The sequence below is a fragment of the Crocodylus porosus genome, unplaced genomic scaffold (assembly GCF_001723895.1).
Source record: "Crocodylus porosus isolate Cpor-Errol unplaced genomic scaffold, CroPor_comp1, whole genome shotgun sequence".
NCBI classification, from domain to species: domain Eukaryota; kingdom Metazoa; phylum Chordata; order Crocodylia; family Crocodylidae; genus Crocodylus; species Crocodylus porosus.
In genome coordinates this window covers 28,943,507-28,958,025 of record NW_017728886.1, presented here as the reverse complement: position 1 = coordinate 28,958,025, position 14,519 = coordinate 28,943,507, and the positions used below count along the sequence as shown (strand labels likewise).

Sequence of the window (14,519 nt, the reverse complement as noted above, 5' to 3'; positions counted from 1 at the left end):
CCTGTATGTAATCATGTGCATAGGTAGTTCCCTGGATGAGGGACAGATTAATTTATTTATCTATATATTTATTCAACATGTACGATGCTGTTCCCAACAAAGGCTCAGGACAGCTTACAAGAAGAAAACAAAATAACATAAAATAAGAGAGTGACAAGGGGAAGAAAACAGCATAAAAGGGAACTAGAACATTAAGATAAAACAGAGACCTCCTAAAGAACATTACATTGCTTGGAGAATACCTGCCTAAATAGAAAGCTTTCACAGCACTTCTGAAAGAAGTCCAGGCTCAGGCTCTGGGGAACGTGAAGAAGGAGGAAGTTCCAGGGCTGAAGAGTAACTGTGAAGAACCACCTTCCATGTGTTTTTTGTCAAGAGGACTCGGCATACTGCTGTGTTTTTAGTTGTAGCAGTGTTATTTCATTTCTTGGAGTTCTAGAACAGCAGAGACTCCCTATGCCTGAAGAAGGGTGATTGTGCCCAAAAGCTTGCAAAGAACTTTTTTCCAGCTACTCAGTTGGTCTAATAAAAGCTATCACATCCACCCAAAGAACCTTGCCTACCTTGGCACACTGCTGGTACTTGTAGGAGGTTGCTCTCAGCTGATTCTTTTGACTGCAATAGGGCATATGAGAGCAGGAAATCCCTTAGGTACATATGGCCCAGACTGTTTAGGGTCTTGTAGGTCAAGATCAGCACCTTGTATTGTGCCTGGAAAGCCATTGGGAACCAGTGCAGACTCTGAAGCACTAGAGTTATGTGTTGCTGGTGATGCATCCCTGTTAGAAGATGGGCTACCACCTTCTGCACCAGCTGCATCTTCAAGAGCAGCTGTAGATAAAGTGCATTTCAATAATCTAGCCTGAAGATTACAAAGGCATGGTGGTCAAATCTGAATCTGAAAGACTCATAGACTCCTTACCAGATGGAGCTGGTGAAAAACTCTCCTAGCCACTGCTGCCACTTGAAGATCCAGGTACAGCAAACAATATAAGAGCACCTGCAGGCTGCAAACCTGAGTGACAAGGAAAGACTGAACCTCATTAATGATAGATGCCCTCTGCCCAGTCATGTGGTCTGTCCACCACTGTCACCTCCATCTGGATTCGGATTTAAGCGGTTCACCTGCACCCAGTTTTCAGCTGCAGCCAGGCACAGGAAAGGACTGAGACTGTGGTGCTATGGTCAGAAGAAAAGGAGCTGGGTATCATTAGCATACTGGTGGCATCTCACTCCAATTTCCACGCAGTCTTCCCCATGGGCCTCCTAGATATATTGAACAGGAGAGGTGACAAGATGGAGCCCTTGGGGACCCCATAGGAAAGGTCCTGAGGGGTTTATGAGCACTTGCCCCTCACCACCCTCTGGCATTTCTCTGCTAGGAAGGAGTGGAGCCAGTTTAGAGCTGTTCTGAGAATACCCACCAGCTTATGCAAACAATTTATCAGTGCCTCATGGTCAACTGTATCAAAGACTGCTGAAATTTGGACTAAGATTTGCAGAGCACAATTTCCCTTGTTGATCTCCAGGCAAAGATCATTGACCAAGATTATCAGTGCAATCTCTTTGTTATATTCAGGGTGAAAGCCAATCTGACACGTATCCAGGAAACTGATGGCATCCAGATATGCCTGAAGTTGTCAGACAACTACCCATCACCCAACAGGGTAATGTTGGTGCTGATCCTAGAAGATTAAGCTCATGGGACCAAGAGTAAGGAAATCTTCTTTTCCTACCTGAGAAATTCTTAAAACACTTTAGAAAACAAGTTCCCTCACATTCTATTAATGAGTGTCAGCAGATTAGTAATTATCTGCAAAACACACTGTTCCCAGAGACTAAATGAATGTGTGCCTTTTTAAAATGATTCCTTTATCCATTATAGTTCACATCAACTTCTGCAATTCAGATTTAACTGAACTAAGCACGGACTGTTTTTAATTTCATTCACTCTAAAAAATCTATTTTCTTAACAGAATCACTAAGTACACTGGAAGACAAAGACCTGGATGCTTTAATGGCTGATCTGGTAGCAGACATAAATGAAGCTGAACAGAAAACATTACAAGCACAGAAGACAGCTTCTGACCACCAGCAAAAAAAACCCACTGAGTCTTCAATGGGTTTTGAGACTATTGCTTCTTATGAATATAAACCAAGTACTCATGGTATTACCACTAGTGGACCTGTTGGGGATGTCTTGCCCCCTCCACCGCTAGAATCTGAATTAGACCTCCCACTGCCGCCACCCCCACCACCTGCTCCTGAGCCACTCACTCAGGTAAGAGTCAATGGAACTTCATCACAGCCACCCCTGCAGATTTTGCTGCAGTCATGCAAATGACATTTGAGTAGGGATGAGAGTAACTATCCACAAATGAGCTTCAGTTTTAGCAGTAAAATGCCCAGAAGTTCTTGAATGAGATGCTCAGTACAGGGGAATATGTAACAGTAGCCATTACCCATTCCCACTTGGTATGAAATAGTCTGTAGTGATACCCATAGTTGAACACACATCTTGATAGAGCTTCAGAAAGATTTGATGGGTATTACACAGAAGCAAGTACAGCCGTTGGGATCTGTGGCAGTCAGGTCCCAGAGTTTCTAGCCATTGTGATAGTCAGAGCCATCCCTAGGGCTGTGCAGGGTACAGGGCATATCAGCCCGTGCAGGGCCTCTGAGTACCGAGTGGCTGGAGTGTGGAGCCGGCGGCTGCAGCAGAGCCTTTATGGCACTGTCCGCAGGGCCTCCCAAGGTGCAGGGCCCGGAGCAGTCGTCTCCATTGCCCCCTCTCTCTCTCTGCCCCAGGATGGCCCTGGTGACAGTAGCTCTGAACAGATATACAATAGTGCAGACTCATTGCTGAAGGTTGTATCTTGTCTTTTTCTTTCCTCCCCACCTCATAATCATAAAGTATTCAGGCCCTTCCCACCTAAGACTAGTCGTTGGGGTCTGAAAACAGGAACTGCAGATCCCTCAGTGATTTGGAAGACCCCAAGTTAGTTTAGTCCTCTGGGTTACAGCTACTGATGGTATCGTACTAGGGATGTGATTAGATCCTATCTAGCTAGCAGCTTGCCAATTAGTTCCTGTGCTCAGCCAGTGTGACTTCTGGCCATAGAAGAGCTTGCTAAATGCATCATAGTCCAGTAAAACAAACACAGGGCTGAGAAGGTTAGCATGTCCAGTTCCATTTTGATCATAGGCAAAGGGAGAAAATATTATTTCAGGGGGCTGGTAAGTCTGTAGAGAGGAAGGGGCATGTGGTGGGGTGGCAGATTGAGGCCCCCACAATGAGGGAAGGAGTGGGGCAGGGGCTGGGGTGAATGAGGCCGCAGGGCAGGTTGTGGGACTGTTGGAGCATGGGTGGCTCGTGCAGGGTTGTGGGAGCCTCCTGCTGCCTCTCACACGCTGGGGGGTATGTGCCTGCTGGATTTGTGCACAGGGTGGAGGTGGGGCTGCCACTCTGGGCTGGAGCTCTGCACCCCATTGCCTCAGGAGCCACGTGCAGTGTCATTTGTTTGCCACTGCCAGGCTGTGCCACCCCCCCTGCCCACCTAGTGGTGGCAGCAGACACATGTTGTTGCACATAGCTCCTGAGACAGCAGCAGTGGGGTGCAGAACCCCAGCCCACAGTGGCAGGCTGCCTCTACCCTGCACACAAATCTGGGGGGGGGCACATGCCCCCCAGGCCTCTCCTGAGTGTGCTCAGCAGCACCCACACCCCTGCATAAGTCACCCACACTTTGACTGTCTTACAACCTGCTCTGGGGTCCCATTCACCCCAGTTCCTGCCCTACTCCCTCCATCACTGTGGGGGCCTCAATTTGCCTCCCCCCCACCATGCTCTTTCTCCTTCACAGACTTGCCTGCTGTGGTAGGCAGCGCTCCACATGCTGCCAGTCCGTGATCCCAACTGCATGCAGGCTGCAGCTCTATGTCTGTCTATGTGTGTGTATGCATGCCGTTCCCCCCCACCCGCATCTACTGCAGCTACCCAGAGCTCGCGCCCAGGCTGCCTTGTGGCCCTCCGTGCTGCCACTACTGCCCCATGTTTGGAGGGTCCTAAGCCCCATTAGCCCTGGCCTTCCACTGCCTATGATTTCCATCCCACCTCTGACAATGCTGACAATGACCCTGTAGCAAAATGGCCTGTCTCCTTAAGGGGAAGCAGCCAGAATAGCTGAGGGTCTGCAGCTGGGTGAAGGCTAATGAGGGAGTAGCTCACTGCAGGTACAAAATCCTAACAAGCAAAATTCTAGAGAAGTGCAGAGGAGAAGCTCCAGAATAGGAGACTGCTGGGTTATGAGGAAGGCAAGCCTGCTGTGGGAAGATTGGGGCTGCAGGGGACCCCTCCCAGCATCCAGAACAGCAAGGTTTTTCTTGTTAATTTGCTTCATATGTTAAAAGACTGTATATTACTGGGGTGTACTAAGCCAAGGAGAAGAGGCCAGCAAGTTTAAAAGACTCTTTGTTACTGGGGTTGCTGAGAGATGTTCTGGTAGCAAAAGCCTGTTTGAAGATGCTCTGTGGCAGCAACCCTCTACAGACACTTCTTGCGTTTTTTGCTCAAATAATTTAGGGAAACAAACCAAAAAGGCTGTCTATAATATGGAGCAAATGCTATTATCGTACTATACAGATGTGCACAAGTACTATTTAAGTGCCATTTATTAAATACTATGCACATGCTAAATATCACCAGAATGCCAGCCCTATCCTCAGTGGCTGGTAGGGGAGCGGAGGTCTATGATGCCATCCATGCATGCTTGTAGCTCTTACAAATCTGTTTTAACCAATGGACTCTGTATACACCTACTCTAGTACAAGCAACTAAGCTGTAGTCCTCCAGCATGAAGTATGCAGGGAAAAATAACCTAATGATCCCCCAGATGCTAATATGTACACTTTGTGTATGAACTGAGAATATTCCATTAGTAGTGATGTATTGAAGAAATTTCATTAGCCCTCTCCAGATTCTCAAGCAAATCTTGTGTATGGTAACCATGAAGATGAGAAGTTGTATTTGGGAAGGGAAAGACAAGAAGGTGAAAAATTGTTCTTCAGGCCCACCCAAACTGCTACAGTCAGTTCTGCATAAAAAGATGAACAGTTTATTACAATTCAGGAAGTTCAAAATAGAACATAAAGGTAGCAGTGACATTGAGCTGATCCATTTCAGAGCACAAAGAACAAAAAATTCAGTGCAAGGTGAAACCAACTGATCATGCAAAACAGGCAATTAGATGGATGAAACTGTATTGACTGCTTCGTGGGAACTGTCGGCATGCTGACTGAAATATGAAAGCCAGAAACCTGCGGGAGGAACTTCACTTTGCCTTTGTGTAACTCGGAGATTACAGTTACTTCTATATTTTTAAAGCAGTAATAATGCTTGTGAAATGCAGTAGACTGCTTTAAAAGCTAAAGTCTTTTATTTGACTTGTGTAGCAGATACAGACTAGGGAAGCCTCACTCACTAGCACAAAGAAGTGCCCTCACCTTGTTTTGAGGAGACCATCTCTTTAGGGGACTCTGTGCACCCTGATTCAAAGCCCAGTATCACTGGAGTTGTTTGATCTACCTCAGATGTCAAACATGGCCTGCAGGACCTGCAGCACTAGAACCCCAGCAGCACTGTGTTATATTCCTACAGTGGCATTCTTGAGGGCTCAGTACTTGGACCAGTGCTATTCAACATGTTTATCAACGATTTGGATTCGGGTATTAAATGCAAATTGGCAAAGTTTGCTGATGGCACCAAACTATGGGGGAACATGGTCATGCACCTGGACAGGCTGGTACTACAAGCCAACCTGGACAGGCTTGCAAGGTTGGTAGACCTCAACCTGATGTTGTTTAATACAGAGAAATGCAAAGTGCTCCATCTGGGGAGAAATAATCCACAATACACTTACAGACTTGGTAGTGCTATACTAGCCAGCACCACAGCTGAATGAGACCTGGGTGTCATGATAGACAACAAAATGAACATGATTCACCAGTGCAATGCCATAGCTAGCACAGCTAATCAAACCAAGGCATCTTGAGCAAGGCTAAAGATGTCATCCTCCTGCTCTACTTGGGCTTGGTGAGACCAGAACTGGAGTACTGCGTCCAGTTCTGGGTGCCGCACTTTAGGAAGGATGTGGAGAAGCTTGAGAGAATCCAAAGGAGGACCATGTGCATGATTAGAGGCCTAGAGTCAAGCCCATATGTTGAGAAGCTGAAAGACTGTTCAGCCTAAAGAAGTGAAGACTTGGCAGGGACTTGGTGGCAGCCTACGAGTATATTGGGGGAATACTTCAGAGCCTGGGGGAGCAATTATTCACCAAGGCCCCCCAGGGGAGGACTAGAAATAATGGGCATAAGCTGATTGAAGATCACTTCAGACTAGACATAGGGAAAAACTTCTTTACTAGTTGAGTATTGAGGGTTTGAAACAGGCTCCCCCCAGAAGTGGTACAGTCGCCCACTCTGGCAATCTTCAAAAAGCATCTTGATGTCCATCTTGTTGGGGTCATCTTGCTCGGATCATAGCCAGGGTGGGGTAGGACAGAGCCACAAGTGGCTTATCTGGGGGCAGGGGGCACACACCCCAGCAGGGCATTGGTGGGGGGCACACCCCCCAGAATTCTGCGGGGCGGGGCAGGCCAGGATGCAGCTTCTGGCTGGGGCCGGGCTGTTCCTAGAGGAGGCGGCGCTAGGAGTGGGGCTATGTGGGGCTGCAACCACCTGAAAGTTTGCTGTAGCCCCCACCAACCCTCTCCCAGCGCTGCAATCACCTGGCTTGACTGCAGCTGCCAGCCTCCGCCAGGAACAGCCCAGCGCTGCCTCCCAGTGATCAGCGTCGGCCTGTCTTCCCCTGTACAAATCTGGGGCACACAGCCCCCATGCTCTTGGGGGCAGGGAGGGGGAAGGGGCTGGGAGTCAGTGCCAGGCTTTTCCCAGCAGAGGCTAGGAGCTGTGGTCAGGCTGGATGGTGGCGACACTGGGAGAGCGTTGGAAGGACTACAACAAATTTTCGGGTGGCTGCAGCCCCTTTATGGCCTCATTCCCAGCACCGCCACCATGCAGCCCCGGCCTTCACCAGGAACAGCCCAGCTCCACCCAGCGGCTGCAGCCCATCCTACCCCATGCAATTTTGGGGGCACACACCCCCTCCCCCCATGCCATCCTGGGGTGCATGCCCCCCTATCCCACCCTACCACAGCCTGCTCCAGCCCCACTCCCTCCCTCACCGCTGCTGATCCCCCCCAGTCTGTGCACGGAGGAGGTGGTTCCCACTGCAGGCTGGGCTTCGCACTCCAAGCCCCACTGCGACTGGCCTGGGAGGGGCTGGGCGCACCAGAATTCACTGGGGTGCATGCAGCAGTGGGAGCCACCCCTCCTGCTTTGGATGTGATGCCCAGGCTCAATCCTCCCATCACTTGCCTGGCTGTGGCCCCACTTATTGGGCTGCTTCTGCACTCTGTCCCTCATTGTGGGAGCCTATATCTGGCCCCTGCCCCTTCGCTTGCACGCACATGCTCAGCCCCCCTAGCCCAAGATTGACTGCAAGAGGCTCCAGGATTGATGGGTCAATCCCTATCAACTGGTTGGTGTCCACTGCTGTACAGCATTCTAGAGTACTCATCTGGAAGAAAATACAGGCTCTTTGAGCCACAACAGTTGAGTCTTGGATCGACCCAGAATCCCTTATGGAAAGACTTCACATCCTTCTATCCCCGTTTCCTCCCCACAAAATGTTCCTGTGAGGTTGAGTGCATTTCCAGTCTCCAGGCGGTGTTTGCTGTTGTCCTCTGAGAAGCCAAATGCTCTGCCAAGCAGATGGAGGTTACATTGCCAAAGAATCTCTGTTCAGAACTGTGTCTGCAACTGGCCACCAGGCACATGGAACTTCACAAAAATGCTTCCTTCCTCTTCCTCCTTACTGGAGAAAGAAGATGTTCACATATTTAGATAGCCAGTCAGTTGTGGCTTGCTAGTATAGTGTTGTTGTATAGTGTTATTAATCAAAGGACAGTGTAAATGACAGCAGGAATAAACGCATTAAAAATTATTAAATAAAGATGTTCAGCCAATGAATATTTTCTTTGACATGATACAATGTGTTTAGTACTGCCAAAACCAGGTGTAATTAGAAACTCTTTGCTTGTAACACTTCATAACCCCTTTAGTCAGAACATTTGATTGGTTGTCTTCCAACAAATCAATATTTGACATTTTTCTTAATACAGTTGGGTATCTTTAGATTAAAGAGTTAGTTGTTCTCATATCTCCAGTATTAGGGCTATGTCCTTTAAAAATGCTGAAATAAAAAAGAAATACAGCAGTTTTTCCAAAGAAGCATAGAGTCTGTTTTTTATCAGCTCTGACATTTCTTTTTAAAATTGTCCTTAAGCTAAATAAGAGTTTTAGTTTTCTGATAGTTCTTTGTGGATTAGATCTGTACATTCCTATTTGAAACATTGGAGAATCGGTTGATAAAAGTTTAGTAGAAAACAAATCTTGTCCAGTGTCAAAGTGTTTATTTAATGGTGACAAAAAATATATTGCTAGCCTGATCACTTTTTTTTACTATGTCTATTGTTTTTTTTATTTGCACCAATGTAAAGGCAAAGGTTATGATGACTAAATGCCCTTAGGTGGGGAGAGAAGCCTGTTGCAAAGTTTTGTTTTTGTGTGAGCCTATTTCAACATGTATTAATTTACAGGTGAAGAAGTCTGGTATACACATTTTCCAGCTATTCAGCAAGAAGCCAGACTACAGAACCACTTTTTATTTATTTATTTATTTATTTACATCTTTTACTTGACTCCTGCAGTGAGGTATTTGGGGTAGAGACTACATTCTGATAGCTTACATATCTCTCGCTGCAAAACCTCAAGCCTTATTAAAATACGTGTGGTCAAAGAAACTATTTTGAAGTTGTCAGAGTTAGTTACCCTGAGCTGTAGTGCCATAGAGATGCAAATTCCCATGAACTGTTATTTTCACATTCACAGCTAAAAGTCTGACTTCAGTAGTCATATATGCAGAACTTGGGGTAGGAATTGATTGGGTTTGTTTGTTTTTTTAACCTTTTATGCTTTGCATATTGACATCCTAATGGATTGGCATCATGGCAGCATCAAGAGGAAATAGTTGCAGGAAACATTAGGACAGCCAGAAAGATAATACTAAGTAGCTCTTCTCTGTGAGGAGGTCTTCACAGCAGTGCTAAATTAGTCTCATATGTCTCTTGTAAGTGTAGTCCCCAGGAGTTTACAAACAATCTCATTCCCCCACCATCCCCTAGCCCCCTAGTTCTAGGATAATGGCTATTCCACTTGGAATAGTGACTCCAAAAGCTTTCAGACTGCAGGTTTTGATCCAGCTACCATAGGAACAAAAGCCTGCCCCTTCTGAAATAAGCTTGTGAAGGTTTAAAAAAAATACTAGGGACAGGAAAAACCTAGTCAAAAGCTATAGATTCTTCCCAAAAAGGAAAAGAAAAAGCAGAGAAGAGACTGCTCTGTGTCTGGGGAGTTGATATTGAGTGTTTGAGGAAAACTGGGGTCATCTGGCCCCAGCACTCTTTTCTGCCCAGGGCAGGGGGTCGGGCTCGATGATCTAATAGGTCCCTTCTGACCCTAATAACTATGAAATTAAAGGTCTCATTATTGCAGTAGTTGCACACAGCAGCATCAGAAGTCACAGGTGGTTGCAGCCTAGATATAGCTCCCAATAAAGAACTCAGAAAGAAACCACATCAACCACACGGTTGAAAAAAACCATCACCATCAGCTGTCACCTGCAATCCTGCAGCAAATGAGGATCCAGAAGTCCAGATTTAGAACTAGAGTTCTGTGGCAATTGGAGCAATGCATGTCGGTCAGTCATAGGAGCAGACACCATCCCCAAGCCAACTCCTATTGAAATCAGTGGGATTCTGACTACTGCATAAGTCTGAATAAATAGAGGAGACCCTTCTGCTTCAGTCTGTGAATGTGGCCATGTCACTGTCTGGTAAGAAATCTATGGCAAAGCAACAAGGAGACTTCCATCTTGTGAATCAGAATACAGCATTACACAGCAGCTAAGCCATGGGAAATCCCTCTTTTCCATATAGTTAAGGTCTGTGACAATTAAGTTTCTTTTGACAGGCCTGGTGACAATGATATAAAATTACTTGGAACACCTGTTTTTAAGATAAAAACAGCAAAGTTTAATGAATATATTACTGTTGTTTCAGGAGCAGCAGGAGGCACAAGCAAAAACAGACAAGATTAAACTTGCACTGGAAAAACTGAAGGAAGCTAAGGTTAAAAAGGTAGGACTTTAAATACTGAAAGTCTAGTTTAAGCGCTTATAACTTAATATTTGCCATTGCTCACTGTAATACAGTTATTTATGTTATTAGGCTTATTTAAAGGAACCTTTAGATATTACAAAATACCCTTTTCTGTCACATACTAGAAAAACAGTATTCCACTTCTCTACTTCTAAATTAGTTGTGAAACTGCTTGGAAAATTTCTAATAATTTGTTTCCAAAATCTAGACAAAAGCAATAATCCAGATAACTTTCTTGTAAGGACTTGAAATCCCTGACAATATTAGATCATAGCCCTCTGATATAAAGAACATTAATCCATACTCTTTCAAAACAGGACACATGGGGTACTTTTATACATTCTCTGGGGCTGGGGGGCAGCACTTTAATTGGAGTGGCTCCAAGACCAGCTCTAATTAAAGCACTGCAGCATCTTGTGTATTGGTGTGTCTGTGCTTGAAAATGGCAGTGGGGGTGCTTGAACTAAAGCTTGTTTAACAAGCTTTAGTTCAAACACCTCTGCCACCATTTTGATGCATGGGGACACTGATACACAAGATTCAGAAGGCTGCTGGAGCATGGTAATTACTGCTGGTGGAGTGTGGTAATTACAGCACATCGGAGCAGCCTCCACAGTTGTGGCACCCATGGATTTAGTCGCATTGCTCTTAATGTTACTGGGGTTTTATTGCCAATTCTCATTGTATCATTTTGAGAGGAAGGCAGTACAAAAAGGCTCAACTTTCATGAAGACTGGACCAGCTAGGGGTTCTGCTGTTCTTGATACTGCTCACAAGCAGGTAAGAATTGGTGGGAGAAGTAGAAGTGGATGGTATCTTAGGCAGCAGTGACTACAAGATGAATGAATTCAGGGTTCTGGACTTCAGAAAAGCAGAAACTTAGACACCTTCAGGGAACTGATGGGCAGGATCCCCTGGGAGGCCTGAGTCTGAGGGGAAAGGAGTCCAGGAGAGGCTGTATTTTAAAGAAAACTTACTGAGAGGGCAGGAAAAAAAACATCCCAATGTGCAGGAAATGTGGCAAGACACCAGCTAGGCTTAGCAGAGAACTCTTTGAGCTTAAATGGAAAAAGAAAGTTTACAAGAAGTGAAAGCGTGGACAAACAACTTGGGAGGAGTGTAAGAATATTGCTTGGGCATGCAAGGATGAAGTCAGAAAAGCCAAAGCACAATTCAAGTTGCAGCCAGCAATGGACATGAAGGGTTTCTGCAAGTAATGTTAGCAACAAGACAAAGGTCAGGGAAAATGTGAGTCCCTTACTGAATGAAGAAGGCAACCTTCTGACAGAGGATGAGGAAAAAGCTGAAGCTGGTGTCCCTGTGCGTCTGCCCCTTACTCTCAAGCCACCACCTGCCCAGCCCTGCTGCTGCTTCTCCCTCCTGACCCACAGTACCCCACATCCTGCGAGGGTGTATGGAGACCCCCTTCTCCAGGCTCCAACCCTTCCCCCTCAGATACACACAGCTCCTGACACCTTCACAAATAAACCCTCCCTCACCCTTTCCCCCACCACACACACACTTAGAGAATACCATCTCATGATTTACATGCCAGTGTCTTGATTTTTTTATTTATTTATGTATTTTTATTTTTTTAAGAGTTTTGTCTCATGATTTTTGGCACGGTGGGGTTGGTAATACTGCTTAATATCTTGCCTTTAGCAAAGTTTTTGATACTGTCTCCCACAGCATTCTTGCAAGCAAGCTGGGGAAGAATAGGTTGAATGAATAGACCATAAGGTGGATAGCAAGCTGGCTGGATTGTCAGCCTCAACAGGTAGCAATCAATGGCTCAGTGTCTAGTTGGCAGCCAGTATCAAGTGGAGTTCCTCAAGGGTAGGTCCTGGGGCTGGTTTTGTTCAATGTCTTCATTAATGATCTGGAAGATGGGATGAAACGCACCCTCAGCAAGTTCATGGAAGACACCAAGCTGGGAGATACAGTAGATACACTGGAGGGTAGGGCTAGGATTCAGAGTGACCTAGACAAATTGGAGGATTGGGCCAAAAGAAATCTCATCAGCGTCAGCAAGTACAAGTGCAAAGTCCTGCACTTAGGATGGAACAATCCCATGCACTGCTACAGCCTGGAAACTGTGTGGCTAAGCAGCCTCTCTGCAGAAAAGGATCTGGGGGTTAGTGGACAATAAAATGGATATGAGCCAGCAGTGTGCCTTTGTTGCCAAGAAGGCTAACAGCATACTGAGCTGCATTAGTAGAAGCGTTGCCAGCAGATCGAGGGAAGTAATTATTTTACCCTATTCTGCACTCTTGAGGCCACATCTGGAGTACTGTGTCTATATTTGAGCCCCCCAGCATAGAAAGGATGTGGACAAGTTGGAGAGGGTCTGGCAGAGAGCAGCAAAATTGCTTCAGGGGCTGGGGCACGTGACTTATGAGGAGAGGCTGAGGGAACTGGGCTTATTTAGTCTTGGGAAGAGAAGACTGAGGGGGGATTTAATAGCAGCCTTCAGGTCCTTTCTGACCCTAACAACTATGAAACTACCTGAAGCGGGGTTCAAAAGAGGATTGAGCTAGACTGTTCTCAGTGGTGGCAGATGACAAAACAAGGAGCCACAGTCTCAAGTTGCAGTAAGGGAAGTTTTAGGTTAGATATTAGGAAAAGCTTTTTTACTAAGAGGATGGTGAAGCACTGGAACAGGTTACCTAGAGGTGGTGGACTCTCCATCCTTGGAGGCTTTTAAGGCCCATCTTGAGAAAGCCCTGGATAGAATGATCTAGTTGGGGATGGTCCTGAGGTCCCTTCCAACCCTAAATTTCTATGATTGTATTAGTTAGGGGTATTGTTGCATGTTACACTTCAGAAGTTTTAACTGTGCTTAAAATGCCAGCATCTGCCTATTTTAAGCAGTAAAACACATGCTAAGTCCCATCATGTAGCAAAGAGTATGGAGTATGTCTAAATGGTATTAAGTAACATATGTTCAGCTACCATGAGACTGCTCTACAGAGATAATAAAAACAGTCCTCACTGGCTCCAGTTCTGTTTGTTGGTCCCAACCCTAGGACACCACTGGAGCCATTCAGGACTTTGGTGGGGATCGAGATTGACAAACAGCTGTTTATGGCTCTCAGCCCTGACACCATACTAAAGGGTTTGAACAAGCTGCTGTGAGGTGCAAGGGCTGGGATGTACAAACAGCTGTTTGTCTACTGCACCAGGCTCCAGCCCTGTCCAGAGGGCTAAGATCATAGTAAGCATTACCATGTGATGGCTCAGAAAACTTTCTGGCTTGTAGTAATGCTTACTCTAATCTAAATAGAACGTGTCCTAAGTGTAAAGTGTGACGAGGCCCTGGAACCCTGGTTGCATTCAACAGGAGCTACAGTCCAGTGGCTCTGAAAAACTAAGACCCATGGATGAACTGAAATTTTCAGTTCTACCAGAGATGAGATTCTACAAGCTTCAGAAAAAAATGGTTCAGGCTTCCATTTAATTATGGTGTGTCTGTGTTTGAGACATCTCCCACATGGAACGAAATACACAGACTTCCCTGAGGATATGTTGGAAGAAATAATAAGAGTTGTTCTTAAGAGAGTTCCTCCTATATGCATCCACTGCAGCTCATCTTGTTCTCTCTTAACTTGCGTAATAAGTGTTCATCGTTTCGGGTGACAGTGTATCAGTTTTTTAATTTTTATTTTGCAGCTGTTTTAAGATATGAAATGTTTTGACACCATTAAATATTTAAGAATTAGACTCTGCTGGTTTATCCCATTGTTAAATATCCATGCTGTCCTAACTGTGATGTTCTGGGAGAATTAAAATAAAATTCTAGACAGGGCTAGTCTTTTCTGCTCTAAAAAGAGACAGAGGCTGGTAAATGTCCTGTGGCTTATTGCAGTGCAAATGGTGTAAAACTACTGCAGGCATGTTTCCAAACAGACAAAGCATTGGAACCGGACAATAACTTCCCCTTTTTCCTAGACATGTTTTAGATTATGTATATTCAATATATTTTCTACATATCCTCCACCACAAATGGGCTCCTTATTCTAGGAAAAAACAACATTTAGAGGGTTTGAAACCAGAGCAAATATACAGTTCAGCTTTTTGGTTTACATTTTTTCTTTTCAAAAGACTGCAAGGAGTTTTTCTTGTTGATCTTAGTTCTCTGCTATTACCTCCCCTTCATGGAGGTTTTCTCTCTTGCATCAGAAG

The 14,519-nt window shown here is 45.5% G+C and overlaps 1 protein-coding gene across 4 annotated transcripts in view; it reads left to right on the top strand.

The window, feature by feature from the left end:
* The window catches only part of APBB1IP (amyloid beta precursor protein binding family B member 1 interacting protein), a 98,407-nt gene that overhangs the window by 40,980 nt on the left and 42,908 nt on the right, over window positions 1-14,519 (top strand). For all 4 annotated transcript variants that reach the window (XM_019531786.1, XM_019531801.1, XM_019531792.1 and 1 more), the window contains 2 exons: window positions 1,977-2,281; window positions 10,239-10,316. In XM_019531786.1, the coding sequence (XP_019387331.1) occupies window positions 1,977-2,281; window positions 10,239-10,316 (383 nt within the window). The remainder of the gene's footprint in view (window positions 1-1,976; window positions 2,282-10,238; window positions 10,317-14,519) is intronic.